The sequence below is a fragment of the Rhincodon typus genome, chromosome 4 (assembly GCF_021869965.1).
Source record: "Rhincodon typus isolate 14 chromosome 4, sRhiTyp1.1, whole genome shotgun sequence".
Taxonomy (NCBI): domain Eukaryota; kingdom Metazoa; phylum Chordata; class Chondrichthyes; order Orectolobiformes; family Rhincodontidae; genus Rhincodon; species Rhincodon typus.
The window spans coordinates 43,503,501-43,524,029 of record NC_063335.1 but is presented as its reverse complement, the minus strand read 5'-3'; the positions used below and the strand labels follow the sequence as shown (position 1 = coordinate 43,524,029).

The following is a 20,529-nucleotide window of genomic DNA, read 5'->3' as shown; positions in this document are numbered from 1 at the left end:
TAAATCAGGAAAAGTCAGCAGGTTTCCTCAAAGGGAAATCCTGTTTAACCAGTTTATTGGAGTTCTTTAAATGAATAACACATGCTATGGATAAAGGGAAGCCTGTAGATCTACTATACTTGGACTTCCAAACAAGGATTTGATAAGATGACAAATTAAAAGTACTTAAAGAAAAAGCTCATGGTGTGGCCGGTAACACATTAACATGGATAGAAGATTGACTGGCTGATAGAAAACAGACTGTCTAAAAATGTGGGTCTTTGGCTGTGGAATGATGTGTTGAGTGGAGTTAGTAGGGTTTGTTCTGGGGCTTCAAATTTTTATAATTTATATCAATGACTTAGATGAGGAGAGTAGAGGCATGGTAGCTAAATTCCAATACATCACAGAAAAATACATTGTGAAGGAGTTTGCAGAAGGATATATGCAGTTTCAGTGAATGAGACAAAAAAATCTGGCAGATGGAGTACAATGAGGGAAAATGCAAAGCTGTTCACATTAACAAGAAGGGAAACAAAGCAGAGTATGAAACAGAGAACAAACACAGAATTGCATGAGTCACAAATATTTAATATGCGGCATAGCAAGTAATCAAGGCAGCTAATGAGATGCTAACTTTTATCACCAGAGGAATTGAAAATTTAAATAAAGTGTTGTGCTTCAGGTAGACCACAGATCACAACTCAAAACAGACAGTGTACAGTTTTGGTCTCCACACTTAAAGCAAGTTATGAGTACGCTGGAGATGGTTCAGAGGAGGTTCAATAGATCGATAACTCAAATGAATGGGCTGTCTTACGAGGATAGGCTGGACAGGCTGAGGTGAAGTTTAGAAGCAGGAGGGGTGACTCGAATGAAGTGTAGAAGTGGTCTTCATAAGGAAGACATGGAAGGGATGTCTCCTTTTGTGGTTAAGTCCAGTACTAGGGGGACTGTTTTAAAATTGAGAGTTGACCTTTTAGGACACAGATGAGATTCTTTTGTTTTCCCAGAGAACTTTATGCGACTTCGGAACTGTCTGCCTCAGAAGGTGGCGGAAGCAAGATCATTGAATATCTTTAAGCTGACAGGCTATTAATTCCCTGCCTAACCAGAATCCAAGGTTACTGCGAGTAGACAGAAATGTGAAATTTGAAATACAAACAGATCAGCCATGATGTTAGTGACTGCCAGAGCAGGCTTGAGAGGCCAAAAGGTTTACCTCTGCCTTGGTTTTATACGTTCTTATGAAGAGGATGAAGATTTGATTACTAAGTGTGCTGATAACACAAAGGTAGGCATGAAAGTAAGTTAAAAGGACATAAGGACTGATTAGATAGGTTAAATAAGTGGGCAAAGATTGGGCAAATGAAGTATAATGTGGGAAAATGTGAAATTGTCCATTTTAGCCAGAAGAATAACAAAGGAGCATTTAAATTAAATTGTGAGGATTGCATATCTCTGAAATGCAGAGTGATCTTGGTGTCACAGCACATGAATCACAAAATGTAGTAAGTAGGTACAGCAAATAATTAGGAAATCTTGTAGAACGTTATTGTTTACTGTGAAGTGAATTTAATACAAAATTAGGGAGCAATGCTCCAGTTTTACACAGCTTTGGTCAAACCAGATCTGGATCAGTGTCTGCAATATTGGCCTCCTTTAAGGAAGCATGTAAATGCATTGGCAGCAGTTCAGAGAAGATTCACTAGACTAATACCTGCAATGGGAAAGATCAGGCTGGCTAGGCTTTTACATACAAGAATAAGCTTGACAAGGTGGATGTAGAACGGAAGGATGTTTCCTCTTGTAGGGAAATCTAGAATAAGCATCACTGTTTAAAAATAAGGTATTGTCCTTTCAAGACAGATTAGGATTTTCTTTTCCCCTTCAGAAGATTGAGCGTCTTTGCAACTTTCTTCCTCAAAGGCTGATGAAAGCAGAGTATCTAATAGATTTTTAAAGAAACAGATAAATAGATTCTTGATAAGGATGGGGTTAAAAGGTTATCCAAGATAGGCAGGAATGGGGTCATCAAATCACCCATGAACTTATTAAACAGTGGAACAAGCTTGAGGGGCAGGGAAAGTTACTTCCACTCCCAAGTTGTATGTTTGAAGGCTGAAGGTCCCTAGTTAGGAATTCCAACAAGTTCCTCTCACTCCTTATCCTTCCAAGCTGAGCAAATTTAGTGCCATATATTAGAATGCACCGAAGAAAGGGTAGATTGCAGACATTGAGTAGTATTCACCACATTGTGGCAGCCTCTTTAGTCAAAACATACATCATTACCTTGCTCAACCTTTAGTGTTTGGTTTCCATTATCGTCAGTGTCTGCGTTGTCTGCTTGGTATCTTCCTGTTAACCTTTCCCTGCCACAGCAAGAAAATAAGCAGCAACTAGAAACCCTGGCGTTGGTGAGTGCATCTCCTCAGCTTTGTTACAATGTCATTTTTGGGAGAACAATCCTTCACAAATTTGAGACAGTTCCTACGGGAGAAGCCACTGACAGTGTAGTGCTTCTCACACAATTCACAGAGCAGTTCCATAACACCACACTACACCATGTTCTAACCAGAGATTTCTCTTCAGTCGTACAGCATCAACAATATCTAATCCTGACTCCTTTTCATCTCCCACAGCGAAAGGTATTCCCTACAGCTGCTGAGTTATGAATCACAGCAAGAGTGGGTCCTCGCCCACGCACTCATTAGAGCTCTGAATAAACTCAATCTGCTTGATCCTTTCAACCCAGCCTACAGTTCCTTCATTAATAACTGCAAAATGAACACATTACTTACCAGGGTGCATAAAACTTCACAAACGTCAGCCCTGTGGCTATGGTCTGCTCAAAATCACTTTCAGTCAAGATGAGCACGCTATACTGCAGTAAGTGGGGGAAATAAAAAAGAATCAGTTACTGTGAATGTAAAGCATACACAGCATAACATTAAGCTGAAAAAAAAATTCTTTAAGTCTCTTCTGTTCCTTCCCATTTAAGGTTGCCAGTGGCATAACTGAGGTTCTACCAGATGGCAAGCTGAAAAACCTTCACAATTCATCATTTTCATCCACAAAGTTAGCCTGTAGTTTCCCCTCTGACTGTGAAGTGAGACGGCTCATTTTTACACTAAGTCTGTTAAGTCTTTTGCACAGGAAAAAAGAAACCCCAAAGGAATAAAATATTTACATAAGAAATCTTTAAAAAGCACTTCTTGATATCTAGTATTCTAGATTGTTCCACCCAAGCTTCTTGCCCCTTAATACTCTAATGCAGTTTATTTACTGTTTTCACAAGACAGACTAGAATTAGAGGCAACAGCAGAAATGCAAATCTATTAACTGCAGATATAGACTGGGCAAGAGATTTTAGCCAGAGATAACACAGAACCAAGTTCAAAGTTTTTCCTTTGAAAAACTATTGTTGCGCGAACATTCTCATTGTGCTTAATAACATTCTCAACAGAGGTAATTTTCTATCCTGGCCTAATATGAAAAATATATTGATTTCAATAATTATTTATGAACACCAGTCAGTCTAAATCTGCAAACTTTCTCCTACCAAAAATTAACCCAAATGGATTAACTAAATGAAAGACATGCATCAAGTCTTTTCCAAGTCTAGAGATACAAACACCTATAAAGCTTGGAAGTGAGCATCTTAGTGTTAAGTGTTAAGTGACTGAATAAGTCAGTACTGAAGAACTCAAATTCCCAAACGTCACAGCAAAAACAGATTAAAACTACATTGCTACACCATTTGAAACCATTTTAAATATCTTAAATACCGGTTCCTTCTCCTCCTCTGAATGATCCTCTTCCTCAGAATCTTCATCAGTTTCCTGATCTTCTTCAGCAGATTCAACTGCCTTTAACTGGGAATCCACATATTCCTTCAAAGAGTCCAGATCTCTCTTTCCCTTGTATTGATCAACCTGATAAAGGGGCAATATGGAATTCATTTGAACATTTAAAGAGAAATGTTACAGTTCAAAGCTACATATCCCACTTTTCACAACAGAGCAGTACAAAGGAGTAGAATATCCAAAAAGAGACTGTCACGGTCAAAAAGGGAGCCACACTTATCCCCATGGAATTCCCTTCCCGTTCCCTGGCCCTTCCCGTATAGTTATTCTAAGCAAGTTGATTGGATGTGTTATGACACACACTTCCGGGGCAGGTGGGACTTGAACGTGGATCTTCTGGTCCAGAGATGGGGCACTACCACTGCTACAAGACAATCCTTCCATCATTATACTCAGCTATGCACACACATTTTGACATGGATGGTGCTCCACAATTCTTGCTGGAATGAGGAACAGATTCTGTCTAGAAGACTGAAATCTGCTCATAGAACTGCAGACTGGTTTGCTCAAGTTGAATAGGCTTTGTTATCAATTCTGCGTACTGAGCCTGACATGAAGTGCCAATGACTAAACCCACGAAATCCATTAGAAATTCAGACGTTCCTATAGCTCAGTCAGAGCTCCAAATTCACTCCAAGTACATGAAAGTGAGCACAGTACTGATTCAATCCTGGAGGAGGAAGGGGGAAGACAAATTCAGCAAATGTGATTTAAAGTAAAAACAATACTAGCCTTTTCCCCATCCTTGAACCAAAGAAGGGTTGGGTATCCACGCACTTGGTTCTGAGAGCACAACTGCTGGTGGGCAGTGCAATCAACCTAGAATTAGATTGAAAGACAATTAGTGTTAGAGGGAAACGCTGCAGTCAGAAAGTGAAAAGAACTTTCAGACCATTTGACATCTTAAAGCTAACTCAGATGACTTCATGCACAAAAATTAGTCAGCAAGCTGCCTTTTCTTAATTCCTTGAAATTTTGATACACCAGTCATATCAGTATTTGAATAAAAGGTCAGGCAGTCTGTAGGCTGGGCCAACGGCCTAGTTTATGGTTCCAATATTCTTTAAAGCATGTATTGCGATTCTTTCCACCCAGTTATACCTCTCAATGTCAGAGCCAGTTGATGTGCCATGGATTGTAAAGGGTGTCCCACTCTACCTTAGATCCAAAGCATTTCCTGAGAGAGAGCTTGCCTCTCATTGCTATTAATCATGCCATAAGGCTGCAATCCTTGACTGTGTAGACCACCATGGTCTAGTGACAACCTCTGGAAGAGGTTCACATAATCAATGTAAAAGCACACATTAAGTAATAGAAACATAATGCCAGGGTTTGCACATCATTATTATACTTTATTTACAGCATAAATCACTTCACTCCAACTGTGCCTCAAATAAAACTTATCAGCGAGCCTTCTCACTTGCACCCTTAAGTGACTGCTTGGACATCATAGCAGATGACAATATTGGAGGAGAAATTGACTTGAAATGGAGTCAACTGTTAATATTTTGCATGGCCATTCAACTGAACAACAAAGTACATTTACACGGAAGTAAATAAATTAAAAAGCTATAATAATTGGACAGAATAGGTCGGTAAACTTCACAGTATTTGAGGAATACTATTTTTGCTGGTTTATCAACAGTACCAGTTCATAAAGGTGATGGTTAAAACAGAGTTTGCTGTATATGGTTAACACTGCTCTAACACTCTGGACATCCTCAATAAATAAATCACAGACAGTTCTGCTCTGAAACTATTGTGGAATTGGGCCTCTAGGACAGACATTGTGCTGAGTGCAATTAAGATTCAGTAATCAATCACAGCACCTTTTCAGCATTACAGGATTTTGTCAACCACAAATGGTATAACAAAGCTCTAATTAAATATTCCACAAATTAGTGGTGAGAATTAAAAGAAAGCATCCCTCAAGTGTTGATGCAAGTCAGGGGTTTCTTCTAATACTCAACGTAAAGTCTGCAACCTTGATTGAATACGGCAGTTCATCACGACTATTTCTCTCCCTCACCACACCTATTCCTAGATCTCAATAATTATATTAAATGATGCACTAGTATTCAAAGTGGTGGAAAAACAAAGTGTCCCTGTAACACACCCTTATCAAAAGCCAAACAGCTACGTCAAATCCTGGGGCTCTACAGTATACACTAGTTTAGCATGGTTTTTGAACCACTTTCAGATCGAATATTTCCTGTTATTTTTGATGCTCTCACCTTGGCAATTTTCACATTGTCGGAATGCTCAAACATTGTTGCCAGTTGTTCCCATGTTGGAGCCAGAGCCTTGCAGTGCCCACACCATGGAGCAAAGAACTTGATAAAATGAAAACCTGTAAAGATATTGAAAAAGAAAATCATTTTACAGAAACTTTCTTTTAAAACAAAACCACACAGAAAAGTCTGCATATCATTCCTGAAAATTCAGGAAAGGATGACTGGGAAGAGAAACCTTACTCCCAACAGCTGAGTGCTACCAATAGAGGCAAATCATACAGGGCATTTTCATTAATTGTGGTTGTGGGCACTAACACCAGCTCTCCTAGTTGCCCCGGAAAAGGTGGGACCTATCCTTGAATGGCTAGAATCTCCTTGAAAGGTTTTCCAAAATGCTATTAGGTAAGCAGTTCCAAGATTCTGACCCAGCAAGAGTATTACATATGCCTTGGAGGGGGTACCTGAATGGGATGGTGAACTGCCATCCTGAGTGCTGAAGGGTTTTTTTTCCCCCCTCGGGGGCGGGGTGGGGGAGGGAGGGAGGGGGTGGTGGTTGGGTTTGCTGCAGGCATCCTGAGATACTCCACATTACAGCCACAAGGTGAAAATCGTGCAGGGTTACTCAATTCCTTTGTGCCCAGGTTCTTAAATGTAGCCCAGCAGTCAAAGCAAGCCACTTCCCACAAAGGAGGCCAGGCATGTAAAGAAGTTGCATTCGATCATTTTTTGCAAATTGCACAGTAGCCATTTGGAAGTAGGAATTCAAGCAGATGGCATGGTCAAATGTTTTATTTCCCAAGAAGTACAAAATCTCTCACTTATGATCAACATCAGTAATTATTTTTCTCTTTATTTGCACCAGTTCCTTTGGCAGATTGTGCCTGAGCTGATGGCTGTCTATCATCAGCAATTCTGTGCTAATTGACAGGTCACAGGCTCCTTGATCCAAATACTTTCATGTAACTCCACAAAGCACAACGGGAAAAGCCTGGCTTTCACCAGATTCCCTTGTATTAGGCAGACAAATTTCACAGGAGGAACCATTTGTTCACACACTCCTTCAAACTATCAGCACGATTCAATCAGTGATGATTTTATCAAGTTTGCCAATAAATAACAGTCTTATCACATGTAGCGTTTAGCTTTACAAAAGGTTATAAATTTAGCAAGCAGTTTGATACTACCACTGACTTAATGAAACTAATAACCAATTCTGGTGATGGCCTCCTTATTGTTAAAAAGGAAAGCCACATTTTTAAATGATCACTACAGGTGCAAACAAAAAAAAAGCCACCTCCTTAAAAAAAAGGAAGTGAAGCTCCATCCTTTACATTTGTAACTCTCGTGCAGTATTCATTTATTACACAGTATTTTTCTTTTCATTATTGGAATGAGAACATTGCCAGCAAGCATAGCATTTGTTACCTGTCCATAACTCATCATAGAATCCCTACTCCAACAAGTCCACACCAACCCTCAGAGCATCCTAACCAGACACATCACCCTATAACCCACCTAATCTAAACATCCCTGAACAGTACAAAAAATTTAGCATGGCCAATCCACCTAACCTGCACATCTTTGGACTGTGGGAAGAAACCTGAGCACCCGGAGGAAACCCACACAGACACGGGGAGAATGTGCAAACTCCGCACGGACAGTCCCCGAGGGTGGAACTGTACCCGGGTTCCTGACACTGTGAGGCAGCAGTGTCAACCACTGAGCTACTGCGCCACCCTGCCCTCAAAAAGTTGGTAGTGAGCTGCCTTCTTTTTCAGCTTTTCTGTGACAGTTTTGATACTATTGAATGGCTTGCTAGGTCATTTCAGTGGGCAGTCATGAGCCAACCACACTACTGTCGGTCTGGACTCATGTCAGACCAGGAAAGGACTGCTGATTTCCTTTCCTAAAGTACATTAGCAAAGCTAATGTATATCTTTTAAAACAATACAATAGTTTCAAGGTCTTGTCAATAGTGAAAATATTAATTAATTGAATTTAAAATTTCCCTAAGGACAGAAACAGGGTCAAGTATGACTTCTTCAGGACAGAACAGTTCTTAAGAGGAGTCATATTTGACTTGAAATGTTAACTCTGTTTTTCTCACTCCAAACCTATTGAGCATTTTCAGCACTGCTTTTATTTCAAATTTCAAGCAAGCACAATATTTTGCTTCTGTCTATAAGTTTGAGTTATTCTATAGAATTCTAATAAGGGTTAAAAAACCATAATTAAAGTTCCAGTGCATATAGATCTAAAAACACCAAACAAGTATTGAACCTGCGGTAAGCATACCTTGTGCAGTGTGAAGCTTGAAGTTATTAGCTGAGAGTTCATACAAGCCCTGCTTGGCTTCTGGGACCATGGGAGGTTCCTGCTCAGATTCTGGTTGCTAACAAAAGAAAATAACAAGTCTTTTTTTTCAAAATTCAAGATTTAATTTCTCAGATTTAGAGAGAAAAATTGTATTCCAAGTACATATTTAGCAATAAGGATTCTCCCTAAAAGGAAACTCTCCTTTTCCACATTGGACACACATTTTTATGAAAACCGGCCTCATCATCTCCCTAATGTTGTGTCTGATCAAAATACGTCTTTCCTTTTGGCAAGCAGACTGATGGGCAGCCCTCTCCATTCATTTTCATATACCGTACTTAATTAATCCAGCTACAGGAGTTAACATCATATATCCCGTTTGTGATGAGTAGCTCACCAGGAGATTTAGTAGGCAACAGGCAAAAAATGAAGAATTTACACAACAAAAGGAACAAATCTGACTCACAACAGCAACAACTCATTGTCAAGACCAAAGCCCAATGCTGCACCTCAAGCTTGGCCAATTTACAGAACCAACTCTCACAAAAAGCAAAGATATAAGTGCATATGCTACACACTGACACATTTACAAGGGGAACACACCAATTACTCAGTGTTGGAATGAAAGAGAAAAATGGATATATTAGATTCAGAAACATGACCACAGTGAAAAAGTGATCATTTCTTATGTTTACGTTTAAAGCTTCAATAAGTTCATTTCAGTGATTAGCAGAACACTCCTGGATGGCTGATGTTTGGCAAACTGAATATAAACTTGTGCTTTAATAGAGTTTGTGTGAGGCTAAATTCTTTTCCTCAAAGTGTGGCAATTAAGTCTTGGGTAAATGTCTCACACTACTGCTATATAATTCAAAAAAAATGTTCTCTCCACAAGCAATGCAAGCTTAAATGGGTAAAAATCTATCATTGTAATACTAACCATTTTTTAAACAATTCATGTGTGACATTAAGCATTCCTACACACCCAAGACCACGCTTTGATAACATCCCAGTGAGAACACTACAGCCTTGGGACTCTACAGGTGTTCCTCTTCACGGCTTCCTTATGCTAGTGGTTACAAGTCCAAAGTCAATTACTTCAGCAGCAAATCCTGAGGCAGTTACCCCTTTTGTAAAAATAGAACCCATGCAAATATTCAGCAGGAAATAAGTCAGTGCTGCCTTCAAAGCGACCACAGCCCAAGACAGCTATTGCTCCAGCTCTTTCCAGCTCTGCTACACTGCAAACAAGTTTGGGCAACTGGCTGAAGGCATTTCAAAATAATATCATGGTTATAATTTCAGGCACCAAATCAAACGCTTCAAAATATTAACCTTAGCCCTGCCGTAAAACTCGTGCATCTAAAGGCAGATGGATGTGGACTCAAGTACAGCTTCAGAAAAAGGGACTGCGATCATCTCAGCCGACATATTTTTCAGCAGAAAGAGCACAGCACCGTCTGAGATTATTGAGACATCAAATCATCACCGCTTGTGCCCCCTCAAGGTGCAGAAAAGATGCCAGGGCTCTATTGAAGAAGTGTCCAATTTTTTAAAATCCATAGACCAATGTAATTGGGTCAGTCTGAAGAAGGGTCACTGGACTCAAAATGTTAACTACTTTCTTTCCACCAAATCAGTTTCTCATGCAATTTTTGTTTTTGTTTTAAGAGCTTCAACATCTGCAGTTCTTTGTTTTATACAACTGGAAGAGGTCATTTAGCTGGTCATTTTCACACTGCTGTTTGTTGGACCTTGCTATGCACAAATGGCTGTCATATTTCCAACTGTATAAAAAAAAGTGACCAGTCTCCAAAATTATTTAATATTATTCTTCTGATTTGGGGCATGGAGTCAAGCTGAACCATCTAAAGACAATGTGTAGATATGACAGATCAAAGGACATCACTTGTCATTCTCCATGTCACATGTACCACATAAACTGAACCAGTAGCGTCTGGTTCAGAACGTGTTCTTCTGTTCCATTCTATAATTTTCTAGCCTTTAAAACAATTGGGCAGAAAACCATAGGGTGGAATTCCCACAGAATTGAACATCTGAGGGTTACAATAAGACACCTCTTAAAACACTGCGTAGCACAGTGAGGACTAATCTGCACAGCATGTAAAAAGACAAAACAGAAGACTCCCCATTGCAACAGATTAGATTTTAAAACAACTAATACTTGCTTCATGTATGGCCAATGCAAATAACAAGGCCAATTTTGGCCTTTCTTATATTGAAGACGGCAATTCTTGCTGGGGTACAATTCCGAACAGATATCAAACTAAAGTTATGAGGATTAAATTGGCTTGCATTCTCCAGAGTCCAGAAGGTTGAGTGGGTATCTGACACTTGATGGAATTGAATAGGAAATCCAGGACAAAAAGGCAATATATCATAAATTTAGAGTTAGACTATTTAGCAGAAAAAAAAAATCAGGTCAGAATTCTTTACATTAAATGCAGTTAAAATCTGGAACTTGGTCACACCAAACTTTGTGGATGAAAGAACGATTAAATATTTCAAAACTGAAACAATACATTTTTATTCATTAAAAATATCTGGGGTTATGTAGAGTCAATGGAGTTGAATTGTAGATTTGGGAAAATCTCTTCTGTTCCTATATCCCACACAGTATCTAACCTAAGTAGCTACTCATAACAAGTGTCTACACAGGGAATATCAATGAGTTATTCAACACTGGAGTCATCACTGACAAACAAATGCCTGTCCACGCTAAATGTTTCTATCCTTTCTATTCTACAATTTCTCAAGGCTATTTTAATACAGCAATAAACCAAAGTTGGACACGACAACAGCAGCCAATGCAAAACTAAGATTCTGTCATTCAAATACCTTCACTGCAATTCCTGTGTTCACTGACTACTGATCTTAAAAGGGTAATTGACATATTTGCATTTTTCTCCCACAACCATGCAAATGACTATCAGGACAATAGTCCCTTCCTATCTACTGCTCTTCTGCACCTTCTGAAAATAAGGAACCGATAATCGAGACTTGACCAGCTATGGTATCAAATCATTACAACATTACTATACAGTCAAACTTCTCTACGTACCCAGTGAACATCCAATGTCAAATTTGGTCAAATACATAAATTCATATCGGCACACAATGAAGAAATTCTAATTAATTTACAATGTCATTATTTTCCAAATACAAACTCTTGAGGTTTATTCTTTTCCTTGTTTTTTTACAAAAGAGCATATGGCTGAGGAAGTGCATTTTATTGTGCAGGTCTGCATGGATGGGGAAAGTAGCAATTAATTTGCACAAAAGCATCCTAAGTGAGTAGGGGGTTTGAATAATAAACGCTGAATAACATAATTTGGACTTCAGAGTCTAGGCCACAGAAATTAGACCTGAACAAAAGTGTAATTAGTGAATGGAAACCTAACACTCCTCTTTTGATTGTAAATTCTTATGATCTATTCAGATGGCATCAATATCTCAACAAGTTATTTCTAAAATTGCATAATGGAAGAGTCACAGGGCTCACCATTATTTTAAGTTGATGGAAAAGAAGAAGAATAGGAAACGACTAGCTGAAGATAATCCACATTTGTTCATTTTCTTAGATGCAAAAACCAATAGCTCTTTTTTTGATTCTCTGAGTCACTATAATTATGAATTTCCTTTTTACATATTTTATAAAAAAAACAAATTCCCAAAAGGACTCTGATAGCACAAGCATTTTCTATTTTACAAACATTATGACGGCCATTTTGAAAACACACACCATTTCGGATTTATGTTAATCCACTGGCAGTCCCTTCTCCATGAAATATTTAGAAGATTTTTTTTTAAGTAGAAAGGCTAAACATAAGTCACAACAGGGCATAAATTAATCAGTGAGACAATTCAAATAAGATTGTGGAAGGCAGAAAAGGAGAAATCAAGGAAGCGACAGTTTTATTTTCTTCCTGCTTTTAGTTTTTTGGAAATGTTATTGAGCTGAAGTCAACTCATAACCAATCTCTGTCTAAATGATTAATATAAACAACTATTTCAGGGAGACTGGTATTTGTCCAGTCTATTAGTATGGGTAAAGCTAGTTAATATTTAAAGAAAATGGCATTTCACACAAGCTTCAGTCTGGAGGGGAATTTGTTGGAACCTATAATGCAATAGTTATATTAAACCACCAAATATTTTCTACATTTTTAAATGTGTACTTTGGTTAAATAGTTTGCAGAGATTACAATACAGCTATTCTGTCGTAGAGTCAAAAGTAAAACTAAAAATATAATGACAGACAGACAGACAGACAGACAATGTCCTATGACCAGCCAAATTCCCTAAATTGGCAAGAACAAATAAGCTGGGTGACTGTTTTAATGAATGCCTCTGTTCAAACTGCAAGTGTAACCCTGAGTTTCAGCTGTCATTTCAAACCTCTACCTTACCCAGCCTGACCTTTGTCCTTGGCCTGCTGCATTGCTCCATTGAAGGTTCACACAAGCTCAAGGAGCTGTGCCTCAACGTTCAACTTTGAAACTCAACACTGAACATAACTATTTTAGACCATAACCTTTACGCCATTTTGTTTCATGTCTTTCTGCCGGTTTTGTTTCTCTTGTTTACTTCTTAATCCCTTCACTTTACATTCAGGTGGCTGCTATCCTTTCATTCATCTAGGCACGTCTTTGGTGTATAAACTTGTCTCATTATCATTCTCTGGCTTCTTTTGACATGCAACTTGTCGTTGAAGGTACTCTGCCCTCCACACTAACTCAGAGCTTCCCTTTTGATCTTTCCCCTCCCCTTCTTCACTTGTTCAGAGCCCATCACATCTCTAACTTTCCTCAATTCTGATGGAAGGTCATACAGCAATAATGTTAAATCTGTCTCTGTCTCCCACTATAGATACTGTGTGGCCATGATAACTTTGTTTCTGTTTATAATTGAAAATCTCTTTGGAGTATTCAAAAGCTACCAGCTCTACTTTGTATCTCTAGGAATGTACATACAGAAGGAGGCCTCTCGGCCCATCAGGCTTAAACTATAAATTACAGTAGAGTCCATGTGTGTTTTTCCTTAAATTTTTCAGGATAAACAATGCAAAGTACTCTCACTCTATGCAGTATGAATGGAAAATGAATGAAAATGCCAGGGTGAGTTGTCTTTGCACATCAATACAAACCTGCTGTGAATTTCATTTATAACTTGTACGCATTTCTCTGTGGAACCACCTGAAGAAGTTATTATTTATGGTGCAAAAAGCAGCTTGCTTGGTGAAAGTAAGTTGTGAACACAGCTGGAAGTTTGTCAGTTTGCAAGTTTTGCTTAAAAAGAAAAGCTATGCAACCATTTGGTTACAAATGACAAGTAACAAAAATGAAACAGAAGCAGAAATTGCTGTGTAGATTTCTCAGCAACAGTCTTGGTTCTAAAACATTCCCAAGTTTGAGATAACAGTGACTTTCTGAAGACTTACAGCAGGTTCAGCATTCAGGGTCTGAAGCATCCACGTTTCCAGTGACTGCAGGTCACGGGGTCCCTGATATTTCACTGCTTCCTGGTCGGGTCTGAACAACTTCAGTCTAAAAGGAAAATCCAAAAATGAGACAATTAGTCCACACAGCAAATACACTACAGATATAATATTAGGTTCAAAATGCTGTTTAATTGAAAACAAATTGAACGTTTTCTGCTGAAAGCATTTTGCAAGATTAGAAGGCCAAAAAAATGATTTACAGTGACCAAGTGATTGTTTTTTTGAAAGCATTGGTGGAAGTGGATGAGACGTAGGCATGAATAAAGTTATGCTTTAAATACAGTTGATTAGTTGGAACTCACTAGTATAATAAAGATGTATCTCTTATTTTACTCAGTTAGAGGATGGGTGTAAGGCCCAGAGGGCACTTAAGAGACAACCATGTTGCTGTGGCACTGGAGACCCATTTGGGCCAGACCAGGTAAGCATGGCAAACTTCCTTCCCTAAAGTACATTATTAAACCATATCATTTTTTACAACAATTGACAGTGGTTACATGGTCAGCATTGGACTAACAATTCAATCCAAATATTTTAGTGAATTCAAGTTTCACCATCTGCCATGATGGGATTTAAACTCATGCCCCTGAGCAGTAGCCTGGGGCTCTACACTTCTAGTCCAGTGACATCACTACTGCCCCCCCCGTCATGGAAACATAATTACTAAAATATATGTCCAAATTACAGTGAATGCCATCTTCCCAAATCTACTGACGATTACAATCAATTGTTACTTGTAGAGAACACTGCATTAATGTACTCGAGATCACATTTTACTAGTTTCATCATTTGGTTTTATTATTTTTACAAGTGTTGTTGCTGGGAACCAAATGCAGAAATAAAGTTGTGTAATAATGAACTTCATATTATCCACCACTCACTGAATCGAATTAAACTAAAATCCCCAGAATGTCAAACAAGATTATTTCATCACCCCTTTAAATCAAAATCAAGCCCACAAAATGAACAAATCTCAAACTGCTGACATCTTCAGACAGTACAGATGATTGGCAATCACTTAAGAGTGACTCATCCTTTCCAGGCCTGCATGCTGTTTAAAAACACTTGCACTTTTCAAAGCACACCACTTACGTAGGATATCCACGGACTCCTTGATCTGAACAGGTCTGTGTATCTTTGGTGCAGTCAACTTTAGCTACATTTGCTGGAGTATTTTCCATGTTGTTGTATTTGTCCCCTAGTTCATTCCATGTGGACTGAAGTCTCTGACAATGCCCACACCTGTTAAGAATAGACAGCATATATTTAGTAGAAGTGTAGAGTGAATGGCATTAAAACTGATTAGAATCCAAAGCTTGCACTACCTGTACAGAAGCATCTCTAAATTATGATACATTTTTCCTCATTCACTGTGCTGATGAAAGAAAAACAGAATTTAATCAAATTTCTTAATGGTTCAGCATGACTGTATCTAGTATTCATCCATTCCCAGAGACACAAGGGGACATCGAATTTCCTGAGGTCCAATATCTATGATGAAAGGAACCTCAGGAGATGACAGCGATAGATCACTGACTCAACAAATCTGGCTGTGAATGCAGTTGTGTCATTTACACACACGTGCTAGATGCTTTTTCTTATTCACTCGGGGGATGCAGGCAATGATGGCACAGCCAGCGGTTATTTGCCATCCCTAGTTGCCTTCGTGAGAAGGTGGTGGTGAGCTGCCTTCGCAAACTGCTGCAGTCCATTTGGTGTAGGCACACCCACCATGTCATGGGGGCGGGGTTCCAGGATTTTGACAGAGCGACACTGAAGAAATGGTGTTTTCTTATTTCCAAGTCAGGATGGTGGATGGCTTGGAACGGAACTTGCAGAAGGCAGTGTTCCCATGTATCTGCTGCCCTTGTCCTTCTATGTGGTAGCAGTCATGGATTTGGAAGGTGTTGACAGCCTTAGTGAATATCTGTCCTTGACATCATCATCACTGGAGACCCCACAATCAACATCCTGGGAGGTAATACTGACAGAAAATGAATGGGATTAACCGTATAAATACCGTGACTACAACAGCAGGTCAGAGGCTCGGAATCCTGCAGTGAGTAACTCACCTCCTAACTCCTGACAGCCTGTCCACCATCGAAAAGGCACAAGTCAGTAGTGTGATGGAATACTCACATTTGCCTGGATGAGTGCAGATCCAGCAAAAAAAAATCAAGAAGCTTTGCACCATCTAGGACAAAGCAGCATGCTTGATTGGCATCACATCCACAAACGTTTAATCCCTGAATGCTCAGTAGCAGCAGTGTGTACTAACTACAAAGATGCATATTGAGAATGAGGCCATTCACACAGCCTCCTCCTCAAACTGGTTGCTTAATTGTCCGCCATCATTCATTACTGGTTGTGGAAGAATGAAGAGCTTCGATTTAACCTAATGGTTACTGGGTCACTTCAAAATGTTACTTCTACTGTTTAGCTGTACGTAGTTCTGTGCTATAGCATTAGCAGGGTGACAACTAATTTTATGCGCTGCTTTTGGCATGTTCTCTTTATCGAATCAGACTTGTTCTTTGGCTGGACAATAGTACTGGAGTGAGGGATATGCTGACCTGAGTTTACAGGTTGTGGTTGAACGCAATTCTTTGCTGACAACCCATATCACAAATGCCGCAATTTGAGATGTTAGATCTGCTCTAATCTATCCCAGTTAACGTGGCAGTAATATCACACAACTCAACAAGAGTCATTGTCAGTGTGAATAAGGAAGATGGTCTCGGCATACACTGTGCAGTGGTCACTCCCACCAATACCATCAGTGCCATTTTCACCTATGAGAGGTAGTTTGTTAACTGTAAGGTCAACTAGACTTTTCCGCTCATGCTGGTTCTTTCTTCACCTGCCACAGTCCTAGTCTGGCAGTCCTGGTCTAAGTTCGTTCAGTCAGAAGTGGTATTACTGAGGCACTCTTTGCGATAGGCATCGAATAAAGTATGTACCGCAGTATGCTTTCTCCAAGTAGTGTTCAAGAGGGATGAATACCAATCCATAGCTGCAGGAGAGTAGGAGACTGTAATCTGCAGGAGGTTTCTTCGGCCCAGCAGCCGTAAGATTTCATGTGTGTCGATGTGGCGGTCTCCCATTCTCAGCACTAACCATGTAACAGTACACCACTGTGGTCCAGCCTGAAGTGAATCTTCCCTACCAGCTCAACAGGAACACACCCAAGGATGATGCCTGGGTTACAGCCATCCCATGGAAAAACCTCAACTCTGTATGCAATTGCAGAGGATCAGAGATACAAACTCGTGCCTTGCCATTCCACACATTGCATATTAGTGCTCCAGTATACTCTTCCATAATGATCATACAAGCACGAGTTTTAAGACTGCTATATCTTCCACAGACAATGATATTTTTCATAAAGACTTTAAAACCATCATTTTAACTTCAATAATGTACAAGGCTTAGTACAAACTCAGCTCTTTTTTTTTACTTCTCTCAATTTTCATTTTAATCCAAATAAATCTTGAGTGATGTTAACAAAGTTGACAATTCCCTGTACCATTTATACAATTGCAAAGTTAAAATCCTCCCTGAAGTAAGTCAATTTTTTTTAAACTACAGAAAGATCCAATTAGTCAGATGCACTACATCCACTCAACCATATTCTTTTTCTCAACCAGGTGTACAAACTGTCTGTGCTTAAGGATCTGGTGTAGCTAAAAACCACCTGCTATTTCAAATACCACTTTATAATTTTCCTCTCTCATTGCCTCCCTACGACATTGTGAAGCAGCATAATCTTCATCAGCTTCTCTCCTACAGATCCCGATGGGAATGTCAGATGAAATGCAGGGAGCAATACAGGTCAATCTTTGAGATTCAAATCAGCAGTAGCTGCTGATTGTTATAGAAGTAAAGAAAGTTGAAAAGACTAAATGGAGGCAACATATCATTATACAGCAGCTTAGAGGTTGGGGCCAATTTTGTTGTCCATCAGAAAGCAAAACTAAGAAAAACATGTAAACTACAGATTCCAGTCATAACTTACTAATGTTGATTAGAATGCATGTAAAATTCCCAAAGACTTTCTCATTTATCTGTGCCAGTAACCAACAGTAGATCATGTCTCACATTCATAAAAGAAATGAATACAACATCAAGATCCTATTGCCCAAGTTGGCTCCTTAGTGAATAACCTGTCCCTGATAACAAATGGATCACATTCAAACAGGGTAGACCTTGATCGTTGCTTTTGTCCACTTTCCTACACTCACCCTGTTCCTCAGCATCTCACTTCCAGTTTGACCCAACTCCGCACATTCACCCGTCCCTATCCAGCCAGATTCAGCAGGCTCTCCACTCAATGTTGGATGTGCATTTTCCAATTGGAAAGGAAATTAATAGTCCAATTTAAAACTTGAATGTTCCACAATCACTGGGGATCATATGCTGCATGATAAACATTTTAACCCAACAAGCTAACAGATGTGAGTTACATATTTGACATTAATCTGTCAAGAGAAATGATACTTGTACACGTGGTTGAACATTTCCCTATGATACATGTAGACATGCTGCATATTGTTTACGTGCCTGGAAAAATGAACACCTATAATATCTCTGAAATTATCAACATGCTCTCAACAATCTCTGTATTAGTTACAGATTTAAATTCAAATAGATCAACAGTCCTGGATACAAGGTATCCCCGTGCCTACTATTTTCACTGATCCGATATCAACTGCATGTTCTGCTTAAGTGACGTGTATTCATCCCATGGTGCAGTCCATCCATGGTATAAATCTACTTCAGAAAGTTGAGTTCATTTGAATTTAAATCTTGCAGTTATTAGAAGTAATCAGCCAGAAATCCACTAAAAATTGTGTTATGGGAAGGTGGACACAGGAATATTAGAACAGGACATCATGTAGCCCTCCAAGTTGTTCTCTACCTAACTAACTCTACATACTTGTCTTTGCCCGACTTCCCTTAATATTTGATTAACAGACATCTATCAATTTCTGTTTTTAAGCTAACACGGTCAAGCATTAATTGCCTTTTAGAAAAAGTTGACAGATAATCCACTCTTTTCAAACAGAATCAAATGGAAGGTGAACTGAAGTACTATAACAAATGTTTCAGGATTTTAAAAGCAGATCACACAGCACTGTTGTGAAAAAATCTACTTAAAAAAAACACATTTTTGTAAAATCAGTCATGCCTAACTATGTGTCTGACATGGATGCAACTCAAAAGAAATGATGCCTGAAAGACATATATTTAAGCTATTAATCAAAAATTGATTCTGCACCGAGTTTTCAGAGTCAGCAACCAATGTAACACAGGGCCCTGTTGACAGATTAAACATCAAAAGTTGGTGAAGGAATAAATTGAGGTCATGAGGCACCTGTCTCAGTGTGAGGAGATGCCCTCACTAGACATACATTCAACAAGAAGTCCAACAAGGAAGTACGGGGAAAGGAAGTACAGAGAATGTCAAAGTACAATGAGGAGCCGGGGTGGAGAAGCGCGGTCACCGTAGTTGCAAATCCCATTCATGTTTGCAACTAAGCAAACGCTGAGGGTTTGCAATGTAAAGGTTTAAGATACCACGACTTCCTTTTGCATTTGTTATCAAAAGCACCTCGCCCCAAAGAGCAAACCGCTTTTACAAAAGATTGTTACGTAATATGATTTCCCATCCTTTGCTGCCACGTACACAGCTCCCATAACAACACGTTGGGAATTACAATGGAACACAGGGGCAGATACTGACTAAAGTGAATACTGTAAAAAGTAACACGTATATGATCTTAAACTACCCTCTAGTCCCCTTCCTATGCTCCCCCCTCCCCACCCACCACAACTTTTCTGGGGGAACTGCGGCTGATAATTTTAAACTCCCACTCAACTTTCACTATTCCACCCAATGGAAAGTGTCTAACTTCTCTTTCGCCTACAAAAAGTTTTGTTTCCGCAATTTCCAAAAAAAAAAACAACACAACAAAAAATCCGAGTATATACAGTAACAAAAAAATCGTCAATCTTCCCCCAAAGGCATCTGAATGCAATCAATAATGATAAAAATAAAAGAGATGGCAAACTTTACCAAGGTGCAAAGAACATGATGAAGTGAGGAGCGGTCTGCACGGCGTGGCTGAAGAGCTCGGCGGTGTAAAGGTGTTTGCTGTGATCGTCCTCCTGCTCCTGTACAGAGAAGCGCAGGCTGCCCAGGAGCAGAGAGACCAGCAGGGGTAAGATGGACAGGTAACTGAAGACGGCCATCACTCATTCAACCAAATGCACACACAAACAAACAGCAACAAAATCCAAAAGCTGGGAAATCAGAAGCTAGCGCCTCTGCTTCTCTGTCTGAGAAAGTCTACGTGGTATCACTGCACTACAGCAGCCGCAAACTGAACCAAATGCAGGCAGGCTCAATGGAGAAAGGCTGCCTGCTTTACCACAGCTTCACGCCAGTTCACAGGGTAAAGCAGCGTTCAAACACACACATTTATTCGCTCCGCCTGAAATGTCAATCAAAGCCTCCTCGTTTCCAGTGGGTGGGTCACACGATATTATGCAGCTAGCGTGGTGTCTCTTCGTCAGCATTTCAGTGCTGGCAAGTCAAAGTGAGGAGAGCTCG

General features: G+C 39.5%; 1 protein-coding gene across 1 annotated transcript in view; it reads right to left on the bottom strand.

Annotated features, from left to right (window-relative positions):
• Positions 1-20,390, bottom strand: part of txndc5 (thioredoxin domain containing 5) — a 29,988-nt gene extending 9,598 nt beyond the window's left edge. Inside the window, exons 1-8 of the mRNA XM_048595771.1 lie at positions 19,993-20,390; positions 15,009-15,158; positions 13,857-13,962; positions 8,375-8,471; positions 6,080-6,195; positions 4,578-4,664; positions 3,768-3,914; positions 2,781-2,863 (exon numbers count right to left, since the gene is read on the bottom strand). Of these exons, the coding sequence (XP_048451728.1) occupies positions 2,781-2,863; positions 3,768-3,914; positions 4,578-4,664; positions 6,080-6,195; positions 8,375-8,471; positions 13,857-13,962; positions 15,009-15,158; positions 19,993-20,168 (962 nt within the window). The 5' untranslated portion in view covers positions 20,169-20,390. The remainder of the gene's footprint in view (positions 1-2,780; positions 2,864-3,767; positions 3,915-4,577; positions 4,665-6,079; positions 6,196-8,374; positions 8,472-13,856; positions 13,963-15,008; positions 15,159-19,992) is intronic.
• Positions 20,391-20,529: the final 139 nt, after the last annotated feature.